This window comes from Anneissia japonica, unplaced genomic scaffold (genome assembly GCF_011630105.1).
Source record: "Anneissia japonica isolate Jap-2015-1 unplaced genomic scaffold, ASM1163010v1 scaffold981_len364101_cov180, whole genome shotgun sequence".
NCBI classification, from domain to species: domain Eukaryota; kingdom Metazoa; phylum Echinodermata; class Crinoidea; order Comatulida; family Comatulidae; genus Anneissia; species Anneissia japonica.
In genome coordinates, this window is record NW_022756110.1 from 88,581 (window position 1) to 110,829 (window position 22,249).

Here is a 22,249-nt window from a genome sequence, read left to right on the forward strand (position 1 = left end):
GAAATATACTTTCTATATTTATAAATATAATTATTTTACATTTTCCAACAAATTACAAAGTAATATCTTCAGCTTGACTTTAATTATATTGAAAGCTCTATATATTTTTTTTTAATATAATTTTTTTTTTTTATCATAAAATGTAATTTACATTGCCTTTGTATTACACATGCTTCAAGATGAAATATAACTGCTTAACCTGTACAAGAAAATGTGTGTTACGCGGTGATACTGTTTGATACACGTAACGATTGTGTACACATACTGGGAACATGCTGTTGTCTTTTTATGGCCCTCGTTTGTCATAAACTTGTCACTTATTGTTAGATTACTTTCAAAGGTCAGCCACAGTTTTCATTAAACTGAGAATTTGTGTACATTTAGTATATTGGCAGCATTAATCCACAGAAATGGGACAGAAGTTGGATTGCTATTTATTACGGAATTCTGCTTTGTTGTAGACAAGTCCAATCCGTGTATGACGTTCTGACGGTTGCTATTCGCAACTTGATGTCAGACCAAGGGGATAACCTATCGTTAGATATTAACACTGATCAGCTCATCTGACAGGTAATAATGCTCCCAGAGTTAAGAACGTCATCGACCAGTCGATGACCACAAGTAGTCAGTGTAACACATAAACAATTACGTCATTTTGTTGCAAATAATCAGTTTTTTACCAGATAAAACACTGAATACTTAGATAAGCAACTCCACTGATGCACATTGCAATCAAAAACCATTAGCGCAGTTCACACTAAAAAAAACTGTATATTTTCAACCTAAATATCCACAATTTCTCCTTAAATTATATTAACTTTCCCGCTCTCACTTGCTTGAGATTGTCTTAAAGTTGGCTCCAGGCCAACTGTTTGGTTTTCTGTAGGATTAGTTTCATTGGATTTGTGAGACTCGTTGGCTCTTTGACGTGAAATTTCTCTGCAAACGGGCGTGGAAGAAACTGCGTTATTGTTCATGTTTAATGATTCTCCAGTTGTTTCAACAATCGGAACTTGGCTTGCATCAGCTAGTGTTGCCTCTTGGCTTTCCTCTTCGTAACTCTCACGTATCGTTTGAAGTTGTATGATTGTGTTGCTTATGTACGCAGAACTAAGTCCATTCATGTCTACGGGCATGTTAGCATTATTATCAGAATCAATTTGTCGGTTTTTATAAGCAATCGCAAGCCCGAGTATAAGGAGTCCACAGAGCCCTATTATGCTCCCGAGCGCTATACTTGCTTTATCGATAACCTCATTAAAATGTGAAGCATCGTACGGATTATAAATTTTGTCATCGGGCAAATCGCTGGGAGGGGGCAAACCATATCCACGTTCATCTATGTAAATGTCCATACAGGCTGTAAAGTTGGTCTTGATGTTATGCTCATAAATACATATACAGACGTTGATGTGGGTCGCGAGAAATGGACCATCAACAGAAACATGTCGCATATGTCCGGGAAGCATTTGTGATGTAATTAAGCGTACACCGTCTATAGTTGTAAGCTGTAGGTTGAACTGAATGTCCAGTGCCTCACGGTCAAGCGTCCAATTAACCTGGACCGTCATGTCCAGCAATTGTTTAGCATGTACCTCTAGTTGCGGCTCTGACCGAATTTGACACATGTCTCCTGTAAAACTCAATGGACACATGCACAATGTATAATCATTGTGTAGCACGCAAGAGCCGTTATTGTCGCAATAGTTCACCGTGCAAAAATTTAGCGGTCTTTGAGTATAAGTTGGTTGTCCGCGTCTTCGGTTCACTTTTCTACGTCGTCTTTTCAGTATATCGACCGGGCAGCCTAAGTCAACACTGCTAATATCTGCCACCCTTTGACCCTTTAAAGATGGCGGACTAGAACACCTATAATCCATGTTCAAAAATCGCTTGTTCATTTGATAATTGAGCAGCCATTTTTGAAGCCAGATAATTTCACAGTCACAATGCAGTTCTTCGTCTGATAGATCAATAATATTCTGTGTAGGCATTTGCTGTAAAACATCCTTAAAAATTGTTCGCAGGGCGTTATTCTTAAATACGTCATTCTGCGACTCTAAGTAGAGCTTATCATTATAAGACGGTAGTGTGGGTGCAATGTCTCGTGTATGTGTATCGCAGTATATACTGCCCGTAGGTGTGCACACACATGATTCGGGACAAGTCCTTCGCTGTGTTACGTCGCCATAGCAACATTTAAATATCTGCAGCACCGTGACCGTATTTAATATTAGCTTTTTAAAAGTTACTACCGCCATAGTGTTGTGAAAAAGCAAAAAGTTTTTTCAAAGTATTTTCTGTATTTGAGACATCCTTAAACCAGGATTTTCTGCCATAAGAATTGTAGGTGAAAAATGATGTCCAAGGAAAGAATCACTGTATCTGAAAAATATAAACAGAAATTGCTATTAAAAACATTTATTTTATTGATTTGCTTTTCACTGATTTAATAATTTTCTTAACTATGAAATCTAATTACTAATTGAATTTGTATACTGTACAATATTAGTTATAAAAATCCATGTTCAATTTTTACAGTATGTTACTTCATTATATTACAGTTAATACAGGTAATATGTATCATTTGCTTGTTCAATAATGTCTAGATATATCCAATAATCTATTTAATCCATATAGTTGTCCAATTAAAAATTATTTACATTAAATCCATTTATCTATGTGATCCATATGTGTAATTTACTAAATTCATAGTCTAGTAAACCTACCATTCATATAAGTAGATGTCCAATGAACATTTGATACAATTAGTGTAATAACTGTTGTGCATTTTTAAGTCTAATTAATATTACTTACAGATATTATTATTGTTTATTAATTTGAATGTTATTAACAAAGATGTTTTGTACAATATTATTTTGTCTCGAATTATTCTTTATTGGAAGGATGGATTTATTCGTGGTAAACACCAAGTATGACCCACAAAAGTCTAGAAGGAAGACTTATTTCCAGTGGGGTCCTTCTGGTAGTGATTGGGCAGTACACCGGGGAACAATCCCCTACTCTTTACCGAATAGTGTACTGACCATAATACACATGGGACCAACAGCCTAAAGGTCACATCCGAGAGATGGTGCGTTATTGTAACTTGCATTTCAGCCCTCCAGCTGAAGCATGAGAGAAGCGGCAATGGAAATTGAACCGAGGACCTACAGATCTTCACGGTTCAGCACACACACAGTGGCTATTACCAGTTTAGCCGACTGAGCTAAGCTGCTCTCTAATTAATTCAAAAATTTATTTATTCGAAAACAGTAAAAAAGAATGTAACATAAATCCCAGGTCATGGCTTTAGTGCATGCAGGGTATCAAAGAAACATCAAAGATTAAAAGTTTTTAAAAAATATGTTTTTGATAAGTAATTAAACAGTATTGATAGCAATATATTACTACAATTTTATTATGTGAATGAGATTTCAGAAAACTATGATGTAGAAAAAGCATACAGGAAGTAACAGAGAACAGGTTGAATCTAAATAGGGAACAGAATGAAAGAATGGATGAGAATGGATGAATCAGCTGAAGGACACGGAGGAAGGAGGGTATAGCACGAATGTATGATTAATGATGGGGGAAACGGCAGAGTTATTACAAATTGATATCTGTCTATATCACATATTAACTAGAGCAGACCTGAAAAAAAATTGTAGTGCCTCCAACTGAAAATTGTCTCGACAAAATGCCTCCGGCATCAGATGTTATCTGTACGCTATATATAGACACTTTTTTTTTCGTCAGAAATATCTCCAGGACATTTGTGATGCCGTCGGTGGCACGGTCATGCTTTTTTTTTTCCAGCCCAACATTGTATGGGCTCTTGTATTTACCTTGGCAATACTGTATTTTGTTTTTTTTAGAATTTATGTAGCACATATGTCCACTTCACATCAAACATCTTCGAACACGGTTTAGTAATATTTGTGCTTTATAAGTGTTTGATTTGTAATTTTATTCCACTTTCTGGGAGTATTTTGCTAATATTTCAACAGTAGTCAATGCATTGACAAGCAGTCAGTGGAGTGACATTAAACCTACAGGGTGATTTCAGCCACCGGTCACTTTGAGCCTAATTCTGTGGTGTATTCAGGGGCTGGAAAGTTATCTCCCCAGTGCGAAAATTCTCCCAAATATCCAAGTGCTACCTTCCTAGTAAGCATTTGCTCATTTTGACTTCTTTTTTTCAAACAAATCAACTGTGTAATTGACCTAGATTTTCTGTATGAATCATTGCTCCCAGGGCCGGAAGTCATTCCTCCCTCCCCTACCTAAGTGGGTCATTCCTTCCTCCCAGGTAAGTCATTCATCCCACCCTGGTAAGTCAATGTGGCTGGATTAAGTCCCTTCCTTTTTTGGGTCAATCATTCCTCCCTCCCATTTGAGTAATCCTTCCCTTTAAATGAACATCCCATTCCCACATGATCCATTCCTCTCAGGATGTATCCCATCCCTCTCAAATTACACATTCTGTCTACCCTTCCTAATGAGTATCTTTTCCTCCGTAATTAGCATTCCACACACAAGTGAGCCATTTCTTCCAACTTCGTATCTTCTCCCAAAATCCCTTTTTTTTTTCATTATCCATAGGGACACATGATTATGGAAAAATCATTTCTGTACCAGGTTCCATATGATTCACTCGCTTTTAAAAAATAATTTTATCCCAGATGAAATATCACTGTTTTTAAACACTGAAAAATTTAACAAGTTTGAAGAATCTATACAGATTTGAATTAATCATAACAAAAGACTCTCTGCTTTGTGACTAATTTAGCGAGAATTTTTTTTTTAAATTTTGAGATCTTCAGGAAATTAGTTTCAAGAATTAGCATAAAGTGAAAGTCTCTAGTGACAGTATATGAAAAATTAGGTGATTGTAATAAGTGGGAGTTATAGGAAATCAGTAGTGCTTGGAATTGGAAGTATTATTCCTACAGCATTCATGGGGAATTGTTCCTTGAAAGCGTAAACAAAAGAAGTGAAAACAATCTACAAGTAGGAAAGGCATGAAGCGTGAACCACGTTTAAATACCGGTGAAATTCTATACGTATATTGATAGATTCTATTTGCTCAGCCATTCAATTTAACAATTTGTTGATGATATTGCGTAATTAACTTTAAATTATTTCATCTAATTGAATAAAATACATCAAATTCCTGAACTCAAACGCTTTTAATAGATTAGTCACAAGTTCCCTGGCGAATTGTTCTCGATTTGTGGTTGTTACAGCTTAGTAAAAATTTGTCTGTATAATCGTAGATGAACATTAAAGGTGTTCGATTGCTAGAAATGAAAATCATGTTTAGTTAATTTCAGTGAATAAGAATGTAACTGACCTTTTAGAAGTCCTAAACCAGTTTTTCTTTCTGTAGAATGACAGAAGTTGTATCTTGTTAATAAATTGTTGGCTCACATTAAATCTTTTGGATTAGTCACCCTCCTGTCTTTAGTTTGTTGGCATGTTAACTTTATGGCGGTCCCTAATTTATGCAAATGAACTTCCGATATCGACTTCCTTCTACATCCAAACGCTAATCTGTAACGTGCTATAGCTAAGTATCATTTTGTATTGCCGGTTACTGGTTCTATGTGGTTTGTGTTATCAGAAGTGTCTGTAGTAAGAGACTACTACTCAAATTCTGCATTACCCTATGCTCCCTAAAAAGTGGTACATGTTCCGGGGCCACTTCCTGACTTTAAGCCATGTTCAGGGCCCATGCGTAAGATCTCGGAAGACTTTTGTGCAGCTTAAAGTCTTTTGTGTATAGATTGTTAGCACAGGGCACTACTGTTTATATCAAGGCACATAAAATAAATATTAATGAGCATGTTCTGTTGAATATTCATAAGTAGTTTGTGCCAGCCTGTGCCTGGGTAATTTCTATAGAAAGATGGCTATGCGTATTAACAGAGCTATGATATCTCTACGGTGACGATAGTTAAGAGGTATTTAGAGTAGTGTAGCCACTTTCTAGTTCATTTTTTTTTTTTAAACTTAATTCATTAAGTTCAATTTCCAACATATTCATAGTATCATAATACTTATAACATAAAGTATAGTAATAACACATTTAATTATTAATGATTGATTTTTTTTGTGAGCTCTTTATCCACATTTTTGTGTTTTATATTTTCCTAACACCAATGGGGGATGTGTTTTTTTTTACATTCAGTCACCCAAACAAGGCCAAGGACCATCAAGGTAAGGGTTGAGGTACTGTAATTGAAAAGAAAATAGTTGACACAAAATTTAAAAATTGTTATATGAAAAGGAAATTAGAAAGCAATCAGCTGGCAAAGAATTATATAGAAAAACCGAATGTTTTGGACTTTGGAAGTTAAAGAATGAACGAAAAGAGATATTGAAGCAAGTCGGGTTTTTGTTGCTTGAAAATAGGGTTGAGATGTTAACAACAATGCTTCAGTAAGACTTTTTATAATGAATTTTAAAAATTGTTCAGAAAAGGAATGATTTATATCTACTGTAAGTTGTATCACCAACACTATGTCAGTGTAATTCTTGTTAAAAATTGCCTACATAGGTCCAAAACCCAATGGAGTGCTTACCCTTATTAAAATTAGAGCTGTTGAAATTGCAGTAATGTAGTAGAGATACCTGAGTGTCGCACCTCGGGTGGTTTTGTTAAGTGTGTGTTGTCTAGCAGGTCATACGCGATACTTTATCCACATGGATACCTCTTTGAGGCTGTTTCATAAAAGGTAATGTCCAAAAGCACTTAGGACAGCATCGTAAACAAGTCGGTAATACCCTCTACTTGCTACATTGTTCACAGAATAACTACGCGATTGGAATGTAGTTATTTCGTCATTTAACACGTGCTCTGGTAATCTAAATGATATAAATGACGTCAGTTAATCAGCGAAGATTATGTCTAAGCGTCAACTCTCACTTCTTGATTTCAATAATGCACATGCTTTTATCAGGGTGAGCTTTGTTGTGACATGTTCCGCGGTTTTATCAATTGAACTCTAATTACTACGATTACCACACCATTGTATAGCAGTTGCTATAGTTGTATACACTAAATGGAAGTTATTATATAAAAATTAGATTAATGAATGAATGCATTTTCTGAGGGCCGACATTACGCACTAATGCTAAATAGTTGAAATTGTAGTGTTACAGTACAGCAAATGTTTTGATTAATGAGTTTGTTATTGATTAACGTCCTGGTAGACATTTATCAGGATGAAAACAATTGCAATTGAGGTTTTGGAATAATGCAATAGTCACCCATTTTGGTCTGTGCAAACGAGCAAAGTCATGTGATGATTACTACTACTGTAGGCCTACGTCTTAATTTCATGAAACTATAAATAGGTCTACCCCAAGGATAAGTATTTGGAGTTACACAATGATGACAAATGATGTTTCTAATCATAAGGTGTTGGGATCAATTCCTGCCTGCTTACTCTGTAGTAATCATGGTAGTGCCCCTAGTGATTCTGATAATACCCTAGTAGTAATCAGATAGTGCCCCTAATAAATACTGACAGTTGGCCCTAGAAATTCTGATAGTACTCCCAATAATTCTGGTAGAACCCCTAGTAATTCTGACATTGCTCCTAGTAATTCTGATAACCCACCTAGTATTTCTAATAGTACCACCAGTGATTATCCCTGATATATATTTACACTTTACATGTAATTACAAAAAGTAGAATGAATTTATAATCATTGTATTATAGAACATCGATAAAAATAAATGATTTTTAATCCTTTTGTGTTAGAACATTTATTTTAAATGTCATTTTTAATCTTTTAAAATTTACGTCCACAATTTTAGAAATGTTGGTTTTACATGCCCTATTTCATAACTATTTCTAAATAATTTTCTTTGAAATGATTTTTTTTTGCCACCAAACATGACCAAAGCTCATGTCATTTTCCATTAAAAAATAATTTTTTCTTATGAAATACATGAATGCGTCAACTGTCAAGCGAGGTATAATAATATCAGCGGCATTTACTATAGGCTACTTTTTAGCGCAAACCATATTTAATGATCTTATCAGTGTTATGAACGATTTCTTAATGTTTTTATTTATTAGATTATATTTTTAGCAGAAGATTTGTTCTTGAAAAATGATATCAGCTTTTTGCAAATATTACAAATAAAATTTGGAAACTTTTTTTGCAATGTTTAATATTTTTAATCTTTATGATTCATCTGATCCCTCGCATTACATTTTTTTTGTCTACATACAGTATTGCACATTTTTTTAATACTTACTATTCTTTGAAAGACTTGCACTTAAAACCATTTATCATTTTATGCTTGATTAAAATAAGAAAGAATATGTTGTGTATGGCACACTTTAGAAATTAATTAACATCTACTAAGAAAAAAAATATTCTTAATCATTGAATGCCTATGAGGTGTAATTTCTGTTGACCTGTTTCGGGTAAGTCAACGCTATGTTTAATTGATGATTAACTTTGCAGGTTAATGTTCTGAGTTTGACCGATATTTTTTGTGTGATAAGAAAATGTTTAATTTACCAGGAACTACAGTGCAACAAATATTAATATGAAATATTATTATTATACTGACATTCTTGTTTCATCGCATGCCTTAAGAATTATGCTAACTTCCTAATATAGGAACCACTAGTGGAGATTACCGAAAAGGCTTTTTTTTTTGTAAAAGCAATTTTTTTCTTGTTGGGTATTGTATGAGTAATTGTATAGTGTGTGTTGAAGGTATGGTGTAGTCTGGTTTTCGGGGTGGGGGAAGGTTCGAATTGCCTCAAAATGCTCAATCAGCAAATAGTTAATTTATTCTTCGTCTACAGCAATAATCAACATTTATATTGTTTTTTTGATTATCATTTTTATGGATGCCTAGGCATGGGTTAGGCAGCTCGACAGCAAAAAGTGTGCAGTCGAGCCTGGGATTTACCACAGCATTTGCCATTGGTGCTGTTGGGAATTTGAACCCTGGGTTTGCAGAGATTGATTATGTGGAATTAAATCACTATTTATGAATTGGCTAGTAAAAAATTGATTATTGTAGTAAAAATTAGTAAATCATCTAAAATAAATATTTTTTTGATCTGTGTCTCATTGAACTTTTCAAGTGAGTATTTCAATGATTTAATAAAAACAAATTTTCGGGGGTTTTTCCCACAGATTTTACCATCCCAGACAGTATCAAATGGGAATTGTTTCACAGCTGTGGTATCATTTCGTGGTTCAGTAAACACAGTGGTCACATAACCTATTAGGCCACTTGAAAGTTTCAAACAAACACTACATGGTTATTTCATAAAACGTAACCAGCTGATTAAACCCGTCAATAACCAAGTATAAATATTATATGATAAAATAAATCACTAATGTCTTCAATAGCCATAACTTTATTATAATAATTATTATATAATGTTTATGTTCCTTGTCAATATAACTTATATATCTACATGACTGTTTGGAATGCAATAATCCAGTAATTACTAATATTCAGTTGTGTTGAGCAAAGTAATCATTGCGGCCAACGGCCGATGCAATTCTATGTAGAACGCAACGAGAACGACGCCCGCGCAACAGGTAGTTTAGCCTGCCACCGACAATCTGCAGATGGCTTTGTGTCACCTAGCGCTCTCAGAAAGCGACGGTCGTATGATCTTGTTCGGGGCTTTGAGTGCCCATTTTTAATGTAAAGTATCACTTTGAAAAATACGCAATGCAGATCTAATCTGTATTCTTATGCTAATATTTCAGCATTTAATGTAATTAAAAATAGATGAATTTTTTAATGAATACAAATTATACGACTACATGTGTGTAATGTTTGAAAAGTAATATTTTACTATGGATGTACTATAACTTACAGTAAATGTAATGTAAATAATATAAATTATTATGCTAACTAATTGAACGAATGCAAATTACCTCTTTCAGTGGCGGATCCAGGAATTTGAAATAGAGGGAGCTGAGCGATTGGCATTCATAGATATAGGGTCCACCCACCTCAGCCCCACCATGATTGGGGCTGAGGCAAGAATATGATTATACTGTATCACCTCCAGAGGGCTAGAAATGGCACTCTCCGACTTAAATTTAATAATAATTTTTATTTTTTTTTATTATTATTTTTTTTTAAATATTTATGGGGTGCAGGGGCCCTGGGCCACTGTCTTTTATATTTTTATGTAAACCATGCATATGTTGAACCTTAATAACAAAATTTTTATAACAATAGTTTCTACCCCCAGAACTTTTGATTATATTTCCCCACAGTAGGTCTCCTTTACCCGGGTACAAGCCCATCCACTGTCATGGGAGGCTTGAAACAGAAATTCTGCACTGGGTGCCTCAGATAATAATTATGAAAGTAAAGTAATTATATCTAATATTACATTTAAGGCCTATAGCCTGTAGTTAAACTCTTTTTTGAGGTCTAGATCATAACCATCACTTTATGCATTCTACTACTACAGTAGACCTCTCTAGCCTACTATAGCTAGGCCCGCAGGCTTGTTCTTGCATATAAGCCTACTTTCAAAGTTGACTACTGTATCATGTTAAGAGGTAGGCTTATGCTTGAGAAACTATTTTAAATTCATATTTCATTTACTTTTAAAACTGCTGCAAAGTATTGGTTTTTATATCTCAATTTGCCTGTTGTCATTATCTGGAGTGCAACTGATACAGTATAACCCCTCACCTGTATTTATGACCTAAATCTATCATTAATAGCAATTAGATAGACATTATCAACTACACAACAAAACAATATGATTACCCAGTCAGTTGTAAAACCCTGTATCATACCTTACAAAACATTCCTCAACATACCTATACAGGTATAACATCAGTTAGGAATTTTTGGGGTTGGTAAATTGCGTTGACTGAGGGATTTGGATCGTACGATGTGTCCCTTTAATTCTCCCCAAAACTCTACTAAATCATGATTTTTTTACGACATGAATTCTTCTGGAGTTGTGATGTTATTTCATTGTAAATGGTAATGCCAAAGTTGTGATGTCAACCTGAATATTAATACCCAGGGAGTTTTATGTTGTTAGTGTATTTAGTTAGGGTAGGCTGTTCTGGGAAAATTTGCATTAAATTGGTACAATGATGTGTAATTAATGTCCCATTAGAATGCAACATTTTCATTTACGCACTTTGCAATTTATTTCTTAATTGGTTATTCATCATTCTAAATTTGGTTTCCATACAATTGCTACATGCTATTGCTGACAGCTTTCAGTGATGCTGATTGGTCAGTCGAATCAGCCTTTCCCATTGTCTCAGTTACTGCTACGCAGTACAGCGATTGCTCTGAAAACACTGTAGCCACACAGTGTAGCGATTTAAATTAAACCAGGCTTATACGCTATTCAGATTACACTCTCTTGCAATTGGTTGTGATGTAATCGGTGGTAATCCAAAACTGATTACTCCCGATCGCAATCAACGAACGCATTCAGACGAACACAATAAACTTTACATTCTAGGGCCTAGGCCTCCGGTGTCTAGGCCTATGTTGCCTGACCTCAGCCAAACAGTGCCTGTGGAATTCGTTGTGATTCGTTGCCATCGGATTCCGTGGTAATCGGGAGTAATAAAGATTGTAGCACCCAATCGCAATGGGTAACAATTGCGATATCGATTACATATCGACTGCTATTGGTGAGCTTTCACACACGATTTTACTTTGCGATTGGGTGTCTCAATTGCTACAACCGATCGCAATGCGAAGCTAGTCTGAATGGGGTATTAAACTTGGATGATAACTATGGAGAAACGGGGCAACTGGGATGTAGAGTAACAATTGTGATATTTTGTTATTAAGATAATTTACCAGTAAAATAAACATGTGTAAAGGTATTGCCAAAAAAATATATTATTTATTTCAGTAATTCCTTTTACTGAAGCTTTATGTACATTGCATCGTCATCATTGTGATTCCATCGACCACGATGCTACGATAAGTGCCACCGACTGGCAATGCATTGAGAATTTGTTGACTGGCTAGCTCAGTTTACTCCAAGCTTTACACAACACTGACATGACAAAAATTTTATTGGTCAGTAACTCCGAGAAAAAATACTTTCAACCCACTCTACCACTCTACACTCTGAAATTGTTGATTAGCGCGGTTGGTTTGGTTAAGGAACAGACTGGTACGCATACACTAGCACATGTGCTCTATTGTCCACGTTCGTTCTAGTGCAGTCATTATCGTAGCTCTCCGAATGGTTCGGGTATTGTAGAAAGAAGTGTTAGTAGCATTTCTGCTTAAGTTTGTACATTGTCAAGAAGTTTCTCTGGTTTGGAAGAGGACAGTCAACTTTTTGAACGTATAATTAATAGGTAGGCCTATATAAGATTGTGTTATGAAGCTTGCATAAAATTTAGTCTACATTTAGAATAGAACAGAAATAATAAGTACTATCAATAATTCTAAAATAAATTATATTTTATGACTTTAACATCTCCATTGCTTTTTTTTAATTAGAAATACCAAAGTATTGCAAGTTTGCATGCAAAGTCAGGATTAATTCTTAATCTTAATTTTTCTGTAATTTAATTCAATTTAGAAACAGGCATGTAAAAAAGTAAAAGAAACTTGACTGAATGTAAATTCTACTGCTAACCTTAATGTTGACCTAAAGTTCACGGTTCAGCCTTATCCCCCCATTTGTGGTGTTAAATTTAGAAATTGACACTCTCATACGTTCAAATTACAATCCATAAAACTTCCAGATTAAGCATTTCAGCTGGACAAGCTAAAGCCTATTATTTAATCGTTTACATCCACTTACTTACCTCAACTTTCCATGTTCTCGCCGAACAATGTGTATCTTATAACTTGTCACCCTATTCAGAATTTGCCCGGCTCGTCGTTCTGACACGCTCTCTAGTACGTGTATTATTCACAGAAGCGTGCGAGGAAATGAAAAGCAGTTTGTGTGCTATGCAGTGTTAGTCACTGATATTGTCCTATGTTTAATATTACTACTCATTGTGTTTGTACTGAATGGAGAGGTGTTTTGGATTCTTCTATTTTGATGTAGGGTTGTCAAATTCTTAGACTTTAAGGATAGATATTTTTTTTTTTTTTTAATTACTGATAAATTGTAAAAAAGTCTATTAACAGTTCTTATGTTCTATTTTGGTAGTTGAACTCTTTAAAATACGATCTAGTATATAATTGGGGAAACTCCCTGAAAAATTCAATGAGAATATACTGTTCAAAGGATCAATTATAAACTTCAAGTAAATCCCTATTCATCACTTATGACCATATATAGGCACATCATCATCAACCTTACATTGATTTTCTCAGCCAACTTAAAGATGTATACTACCCGCCAAAAGTTCGGGAAAACCTCAAAAAATCAATCAAAAGATTTGAATAGCTAACATAAAGTTATGACATTTCAAGCAGAAACAGGACAAAAACATTTTTTTTACTACAAAAATCTTTGGTTACCAGCCAATTTAAGGGTGTATGCAAAAGAATACAATAAAGTTATGTTTGAAATGTCCCTTCTTAATTGACTTACTTAACATATAAATTACTTAATATATGAAATTACGCAAATCAAATAAGGTACAGACTTTTTTTTTGGCTCATGACTGACACTACATCTTTGATTGACCTGGGAAATATAACTTTACTTAAATATAAAAATTGGGCAACTCAAATAATGTACAGAATTGAATTTTTCACTTCCTTTGGCTCATAACACACCACTACCTCTTAAAGGTTTAATGCAAAGAATATGCTTTTTTTTATAATCATCGTCAGGGAAAATATTTTTTCCTTTGTAATAATTTTGATATAAATGTTAATATTACTTCAAGTCCATTTATTAAATAATACTTTTTTACGAAAAATTAAAAAAATTATTGTAAGATAGATTCAATTTCTTCTCTAGTGGGATTGACTATAATTGACAATATTTCAACATTTTTTTTTTTGTTCCATGTACCATGACACCCCTTGTATAAAATGGTTGTTCCCATTGATGAATTCAGTATGTCTACCTTTCCATTGATAATGCCAACACTTATTATTTCTATTTTGAAATACGTGTGACTTTAGAGTTGCAATTGGTATTGTACATTTGGATCGGACAAAGCAATTGGTATTGCGACACTTCACTCAGTATGATCCTCCACGCAGCAATTCTGAACAAAAGTATAATCTTTGATTATACCACAGTGCTTTTATTCTTACACAGTTAATTAACATAATAGAATCTGGTTGGGTTGAACCATTCTTGCTTCAGGTAGCTTAATTCTAAAATAGATTACACAAACTTTACTGAGATTATGATTATTTAAATATTCTTGTTGAAAGTTTTGAGAATGTTCTCATTGTTTTATTTTTTGCTCTGAAATATATTTAGATGCATTTATATTATTAAATTATAGTGTTTATCTGTTAATTTCTGATAAATTCAAACATTCAACTAAAATATTTGTTTTTTTCTCATTTTATCAATATCAATAGGTTATAAACTTCATGAGAAACTTATTAATAAATCAGTTTCTACTGATAAATTCTAATACTTTGCTACAATTTGACAATAAATTAGATAAAGCCCTGTCCAAACTTTATTTGACAAAAAAAACCTGTTATATGCCCATATATAGTCATGGTGTGATGTCATCATGACCATCGTGCGACTCAATTTTTTTCCACAGTTGCTGAATTTAGTAAATGTGATTTTAATTTGAGTTTTGATGGATTTGAGCATAGGACTTTATGTTAAATACCAAGCTACATATACCAAAGCAATAATTCAGCTAATTCAAATATCGACGCTAGCGACAATTTCTCAAAAATGCTTAAAAATCTGTCCTGTGGTTGCGAAGAGAAAAGATCACTACAAATATGAATATATGTATGTAGCAGGGGTACCAACTTTTCCGCAACTCACAGGAATCTCCTGGAAATCGGAAAGGCCTCCACACTCCAGGAATCAAGAAGAATCTCCCGGAAAAAAACCAAAAATCCAAAAATCAGTGCCGATGAGTATCAACATGCACGGCAAAATCAAATTAGATGCATTGAGAAACCTCAATTAAATGTCTCACTGAGGTGGCTTCAGCCAACTTGGGACCTCTGAGCTGATAATAGAGCATTTCACCTCAACATATAATAAATATGCTAATTTGACATTTTTCTTTTTTTTTAAATTAATTTTTGCAGTGCTCTGAAGTTGTGAAGGCAGGAGCGACTCTCGGAGACAGCATAGCTGACGTCGTCAAGAATTCTGATATAACATTTTCAATGGTCTCTGATCCAGAGGCATTGAGAGCTGTAAGTGTTTCTTTAAAAAAAAAAGTCACGTCAATACATGAACGCAGGTTGCATTTTCCTTGCAGCCCCTAGTCCACTCTAGTTGTCAATCAAAGATCTTATAAACTCAAGATAGTATTCTCCGCAACTTACGATTAATGCAAAGTTTGTTACCAAGTACATTTTTGTTCCTTAAATTTTTTTAAAGAGAGCGCACATTGTAAGTTGGTGCTTCTAATTGTTACGCCATACACTAGAATTATTTTGTATTTCTTTATTCTGAATATGCTGATAAAAGATGACAAGAAATATATTCAAAGGATGAAAAACACAAAGTACCAAAATTGGCAACTTATTTCCATTGTGTTCCTTACATAAACATAAAAAAAGCAATCTGAGGCAGCAAATATATGATGAAGTTGTCAAAACAGAGTTCTGTACCTCACATCTTGGTTAATAACTCATAATATCCCAAAGCTATGAAAAGTTTGTGAATATAATGCATGTTTCCTATACATTAAAAATATATGAACACCCCAATAAATACCATAAAAATTTTAGAAATATTACAAATAAAAAATAGGGGGAAAAAAATAGTGAAGAAATGCAATTCATTCCCCTCAAATGAAAGGACAAATTCACCAGTGTGATAATTATGTGGACATGAAACTTAAAACACTCATAATTGTGTTGATTTAACTATGTTTAGTAAATATTTAAAATATCTGTTTTTATTTATTATGATTATTTATTTATGTATTCTTTTGTTTTTGAAGTTTTAAAACCAAGGTGGGCCTGGAAACTTAGCACTACCAAAAAGAGGAAATAATATAATGAAAGAAATTAAAAGATAAATTACAATGCTAAGATAAATTTGCAAAAATACAAAAAATAATAAAATAAAAAAACAAAATAAAACAGAATCAAACAAATATAGTAGGCTTAATGAATAGACAGCACTACTGGAAAGTAAAGATAGTAAAATGATGAAATTGAAAATATGAAATGAAAATATAGTATTATTAAAGACTAATTAAATACACATTTCGTCTCCATCTTACGCACAGCCTCCCATACATCTATTGTATGAAAACTCATTTAGAAAATTATGCAGATGAATGGACATTAACATTTCTTTACTTCACTTTAGATAATCTTTTGTTATTGATGCTCTTAAAATCCACCATAGAGGGCGCTATTGATATTTTATATAGTATCACTTGTGTTTTTATGAACTACTGCTTTGCATGCCTTAAAAAATGACAAATATTGATACTGCTTTTTGTAAAATTAATTAGTCATTAATTTAAATCTTCTCAATTAAAATTTATTTAAAATTTCAATTTAATATATTTATTTATATTATTTTATTTCATCTTGTGTCCAGACAGCAAGTAACTAACTATTAAATATATGTAAATAATTAGACCATTACATTTTATGCTATCCCACAGGCCATAAAAATACATCATAAATTTAAAATGCCTAAGCAATATAGATGAACATTAAAAATTAATTTGATAATAAGCACAAATAATTTAGGCTGGCGCAGTCAAGATGTTTTGGTTTTCCAACTTCGAGGTCGGGTTTCAATCCTTCGCTGTGCATTTTACTTGTATCCTTAAGCAAGGCACTTTATCTACATTGCTTCTCTCCACCCAGCTGTATCAAGAGGTACCATCAAACTGCTGGGAGTAACCTGAGGTGTACTGCCGTCCCACCCAGGGGGAGCATCATGCTCTCCTCCACTTCACACGCTACTTTCAATTGGGTATGAGCTCCAGCCCAGCAAACATTTACTATTGTTAACAACTGTACTTGGATCAGAATTGTTGTTTAGTGCATTAGCCAGGGCTCTTCCTTAACACCTTATAAAACTGTAAAGCTTTTGGTAACTTGGCATGTAAGTACATGCTTTGAAAACATTCTGAAATTCTGCAATGAAAAATCCATGTCTGTGCAAGCTTACTTTCTTACACAATGGTGTCATTGACAGCACAAAAGGGATATTGTTAGATCCATTTCTATGGAGCAACATTGTTGACAGAATGAAATGGTTGCTGAGACGTTTTTTTAATTTCTGGATAAAAGACTGGCTAATCATTTTAGGTTTTAGTTTCAACTTAATCTAATTTAAATGTTTTTATAATTTAACTGGTTTTTTTTTGTCTTTTTGTTTTTTGTTTTTGTTTTTGTTTTTTTTATGTTCATGTTATATTTTTATATGTGTTTTTACCCTCTTCATTTAGAGGTAAATTGAAATTGAAGTAGTATATTTTTTAAATTTTTCTGCAGATTGTTTTTGGAGAGAAGGGTGTGCTAGATGAGATGAACGATGGCAAAGCTTTAGTGGATTGCACAACTGTAGATATAGGCACTGTTACAGGAGTTTCTGAGGTAATCAATCTTTTTGCTTCTGTCTGTCTCTTCAAGGACGTTGGAAGTTATGACTGTGAAAGTGGTCCATATGCACAATAATCAGTTAACCTAAAAGCACAATATTATTGTACATTATGGTAGCATTGATAGATGTAATTATATTGAAATTTGTCAGATATGTTTAATAAATAGTAATCTTCAAAACTTCAAAATCTAAAGATGGCTTTTGAAGCATATAAAGTAGCAAGGTACAGGCAAAAACGATTAGGCTACGCTAGACTAGATTGACATTGGCCTACACAAAGCAGAGGTCTGGCTTGGGCTAGATTTTGGCGAATTAAATTGGTCCAAAAGAACCAGTTTTGGTGGCCAAAACTAGTGGGGACCAATTTAGGTTAATAGCTCCAGGTAACTTAATTGTTAACTTTAGTAAACAGTAGGTGCCTACTGTATACTACATCAAAGAGTATAAATAGAACAAGAGAGCAAAGTCCTGTTCGTAAAAACGTCACGCCTGTGTAGGACGCCCACTAACGGTTGTATGTTCTTTTTATTGCCCAGTGAGCGCTGCGCTCCGCGGTAGAAGTACGCCCGCTATAAACTCAGTAAGCAGAAAACATAAGTACAGTATCTTGTGGAGAACAGATAAACAGACAAACCGACCGTGCGCGGTGGAGGAGTACTGGGTAATAAAAAACATGCAAGCGTTAGTTGGCGTCCTACACTAGCTGCGTAGGGCGTATCGTTTTTTTACGCTGTCAATGAGCGTTGTCGGCTCTCTTGTTCTATTTATACTCTTTCATTACATATACTATGTTAAATTGGCACTGATTCAACAAAATCCCTTATTAATAACTGTTGGCTTCATAAGCTGCATAATAAAACTTTTTAGAACTAAGCCTATGTTACCTACCTCAACAAAACACAGCGCAATTATCAAGAATCACGGCCGTGTGCCAAGTGCCATAGGGACGTACCAAGCATCAAAGTCTTATGGCGCTTTAGCTATTGAGGGAGATCATAATTTTAATATATTTAACCGAGGATTTTCAGAAACCTATTTGAAATGACAATACTTTTACCAACATAGCACATTGTAGACAAATACATAAATTTTACAAATACTGATCTATCAATTTGATGTTTTTTGCTTAAACATCAATTTTTTTATCGGCAATGTTTTGCCATATATTTATGTTGAAATCTAATTATTTTCCTTTCTGCTAATCAAGGCGGTTGCAAACAAAGGAGGGCGCTTTTTGGAAGCCCCTGTATCAGGCAGCATCCAGCCAGCAGTAGAGGGTAACCTAATTTTTATGGCAGCCGGTGATAAACAATTGTATGATGAATGTGAATCCTGCTTCTCTGCTATGGGCAAAAAATCGTTCTTTTTGGGTAAGTATCTGGTTATCCGTACCTATCTCAAGCCCGACACTGACTGCATTGTACGAATGTCGTACGACCGTTGGCCGACAAATCCAACTACAATCTCTGCGTGAGCCACATAGTCTGCTAATTGTTGTTAGCAGTCTCAACAATCATTACAAAAGATTTGTTGTACAAGCATCATTGCGTTCCCCATATAATCGTGTTGAGCTTATAGTAACTACATGTTCACATCATTCCACAATGACAGGTGCTGAAGTGAACCATAACATCGGGGTAACCCCCTACTTTTCCGAAAGATACAGTGGGTTCTTTAAAGTGCACATGAGCCAGATGTATACTTTGGGCCTACATTTTAAGTCCTTATCCAAGAAGAATTGGTTCTACCAACTGAGAACCCTGAGCGAGGAGTGGCTGGGACCAGCGCCGATGTTAAGGCATTAGTTGGCGAAGCCCCACATCAACTCGCCACGAGTGTCTACATATATCATCCTGTACTCTTATATACACATGCTTTACCCGTATCGAGCTACATACCTATTCACAATTGTGTTTCACATTTGGGAAACACAAGTATGTTTCGCATAGTGTCGGATTTGAGGCATGTGTTTTTCAATGTTTTTTAGGTTTATTTTCGTCTACATTTTTTAAAAATTATTTCTGTTGGGTTCTGTTTCATTCCTTATTACCAAAAAAAAATATCTTTAATAGAAATGTTTACTTACTAGCAAAAGTTCAATAATCTACTAAACATTATTGTTAAACAATTTTTTAATCTTAATTTTGTAATGAATTTTAATGTATTGTAAATCACATGCAATTCAGTTTTAATATTATACTGCAATTTGTGAAGGAAATAAAATAAAATGAAATGAAAAATAAACCCCACCTTATATGAAACTAATAATCCCTCTTGATGATGAATCTATAAAACCTCTTTTACAAGTCGTATAATCCACTTCTCTTATAAATCTACCCCCTTTTCTCCTTTTTCTATGTCCCTTCTTAAGTCTACTAACCCCTCTTACGAGTCTTCTCAACCCTACTTATGAGTTTATTAGTCTACTGAACCCCTCCCCTTATGAGTCTATTTATCTCTTTCCTTATATTTCCTTATACGTCAACTAAGCTCTTTCCTTCTTGAGTCTAATAAAACTTTCCAAGTATGAGTAATTCATGGCAGTCTACTAAAGCCCTCCCTCTATGACACCTGTCTGATCTTGTCTTTTACAGGCGATGCAGGGAACGGTGCCAGGATGAAGCTTGTGTTGAACATGATAATGGGTAGTGTTGTGGCGGGCTTCTCTGAAGGCATGGCACTAGCAGACAAAGCTGGACTTAACCAAGCAGATCTTCTTGAGGTCATCGACCTGGGTGCGATGTCATGTCCATTATTACGTGGAAAAGGCAAAGGTGAGGTGTTTGCTACTTTTGCATTTATGGGAAATTTTTTTTAAGGGTCTGGGGTGTTGGACAGTTTTATCTTCTTTATAATTGCAGTTTGCGTTTATATTTGTCAGTAATAAAGGGAATATAGAAGTTCATTCACATGTTACATCTAAGCATCATACATAGTGTATGATTTATTCCCTATCCAGTGAGTAGTTTATATGCTAATAAAAAATCTCACTCACATAACATAAAATGTTTTTCCATTCAATGAGATTATTTATAACACGTTCACCGACGACTTGAGTTCACGTCTGAGAGGGTTCACTCGGAGCTCCAAGGACATGAGTTCACGTCCAGACCTTTCCAACATACCATTATTGTACTGCATGTAAAGTCGCTCCAGAACATAACCCCTCGTCCGGGAGGTTCAGTGATGTACCCGAAGTAATGATCTAAAAATAACTACCGTGTGTTTGTTTGTGTAAATTATTTTCATTATGGTGGCACCCTTTAAGCCTTGGTGTATGGGATGGAACTTGGAAACAACTTGGCAGTCAACGCCAATTTTTTCAATAAAGTGAAGGCAAAAACACAAAACCGGGCCAATGTGAAGTAGGGGTGACCCCCACACAGATCTAGAATTAAATCCGTTACCAATCAATCGACAAATGCCAGAAGGTTGGTAGTCTTAGTTCAGCTAAATATGACGTATTAAATTATTTAAATTAAATATGGCAAATAAAAAATAAAAACTTTATCATGAGTAGACCCAAGATTTTACAGTCGAAAAGTTTTTAGGCTTTAAAACCCTTTTATTTGGTGGATACAGGATAGGTGAAATCACACAAAAAATACTGATTGTCTGCCAAACTATTAAGTTGAACGAACTTTGTATGGCTGATTAAAAAAAAAAAGTACTGTATTTTTGTTGCAAATATGCCTGTAACTTCATGTTTGGTTTGAAAATACTCCTACAGGATTACTATTAACAGGGAGTTGTTGTTGTATGAACGACGTCCGAGCAGGTAACAATATTTGGTTAGACGTAAAAAGCAAGGTCAATATGATAAAAGAAAAAAAAAAAAATCTAGTTTTACTCTGATTCAAGAAACGATACTTCGTCCACAGTTACACAAAGAAAGCAAGACAAGTTCTATTACCAGTCGCCGACAGCATTAAACGTCTAACGGCCCTGAAAAATATTTTGGCATGAAAATATGCTTTATTTTTTTGTTTCGAATCTGCCTGCTTATATATTAGGCCTATGCAAATATTCGAGGACTGCTTTGAATGTGCCGCTTTACTACTTAATCATCATAAGTTCTTAAAACAGTCAGTTCCCAACAAACTCCAATTTTGCGAGAATTGAAATTAAGTGGTGGTGCCAGATACAGAGGTAGATTCCCATCAGAATACAAGGCTTTAAGATCGATTACAGGCCTTAAGCTCTCATAATTACTAAATTGCGGCCAACAGGGGCTTTCGGCCACAGCATCTGAGAATTTTACCTTAGTTCCCTGAATTATAGCAAGATACTTGAAACTTGGAGATTTTCTTTGACCCGTGACATCAAATCTTAAATAATTTGCCCTTCAAATTAATTAAGAACCAGGGGCCTAGGATCAGACTAAATCGCCGACTTGTAATATTTACCCCAATAAAAACTGCTTTTTGTAACTCACGATAGAGTAAAAAGAATAAAAATGATTGTATAGGTAGGCCTGATGTATCTTCGGTATGTTCAAGAAAAGGGACATTTAGTTCAGCTTCCAAAAGGCAAAATTTACA

At 34.4% G+C, this 22,249-nt stretch overlaps 2 protein-coding genes across 4 annotated transcripts in view; one reads left to right on the plus strand and one right to left on the minus strand.

Moving 5' to 3' along the window:
• Positions 1-22,249, plus strand: part of LOC117123993 (glyoxylate/succinic semialdehyde reductase 1-like) — a 42,388-nt gene that overhangs the window by 16,918 nt on the left and 3,221 nt on the right. For both annotated transcript variants that reach the window (XM_033270097.1, XM_033270095.1), the window contains exons 9-12: positions 15,215-15,325; positions 17,600-17,701; positions 18,916-19,078; positions 20,303-20,482. In XM_033270097.1, coding sequence (XP_033125988.1) covers positions 15,215-15,325; positions 17,600-17,701; positions 18,916-19,078; positions 20,303-20,482 — 556 coding nt within the window. The remainder of the gene's footprint in view (positions 1-15,214; positions 15,326-17,599; positions 17,702-18,915; positions 19,079-20,302; positions 20,483-22,249) is intronic.
• LOC117123994 lies at positions 5-13,038 on the minus strand. 2 transcript variants are annotated; one of them, XM_033270098.1, is made up of 2 exons: positions 12,820-13,038; positions 5-2,385 (listed from the first exon to the last, which is right to left on the minus strand). In XM_033270098.1, the coding sequence occupies exon 2, from the start codon at positions 2,259-2,261 to the stop codon at positions 804-806; it is 1,458 nt and encodes a 485-aa protein (XP_033125989.1). In that variant the 5' UTR covers positions 2,262-2,385; positions 12,820-13,038; the 3' UTR covers positions 5-803. The 2 variants fall into 2 exon arrangements, with proteins under 2 accessions (XP_033125989.1, XP_033125990.1); XM_033270099.1 differs by lacking the exon at positions 12,820-13,038 and adding an exon at positions 5,357-5,488.

Coding starts and splice junctions, on each gene's coding strand:
- LOC117123994 (XM_033270098.1), bottom strand. CDS start 2,261: ATGGCGGTAGTAACTTTTAAAAAGCTAATATTAAATACGGTCACGGTG.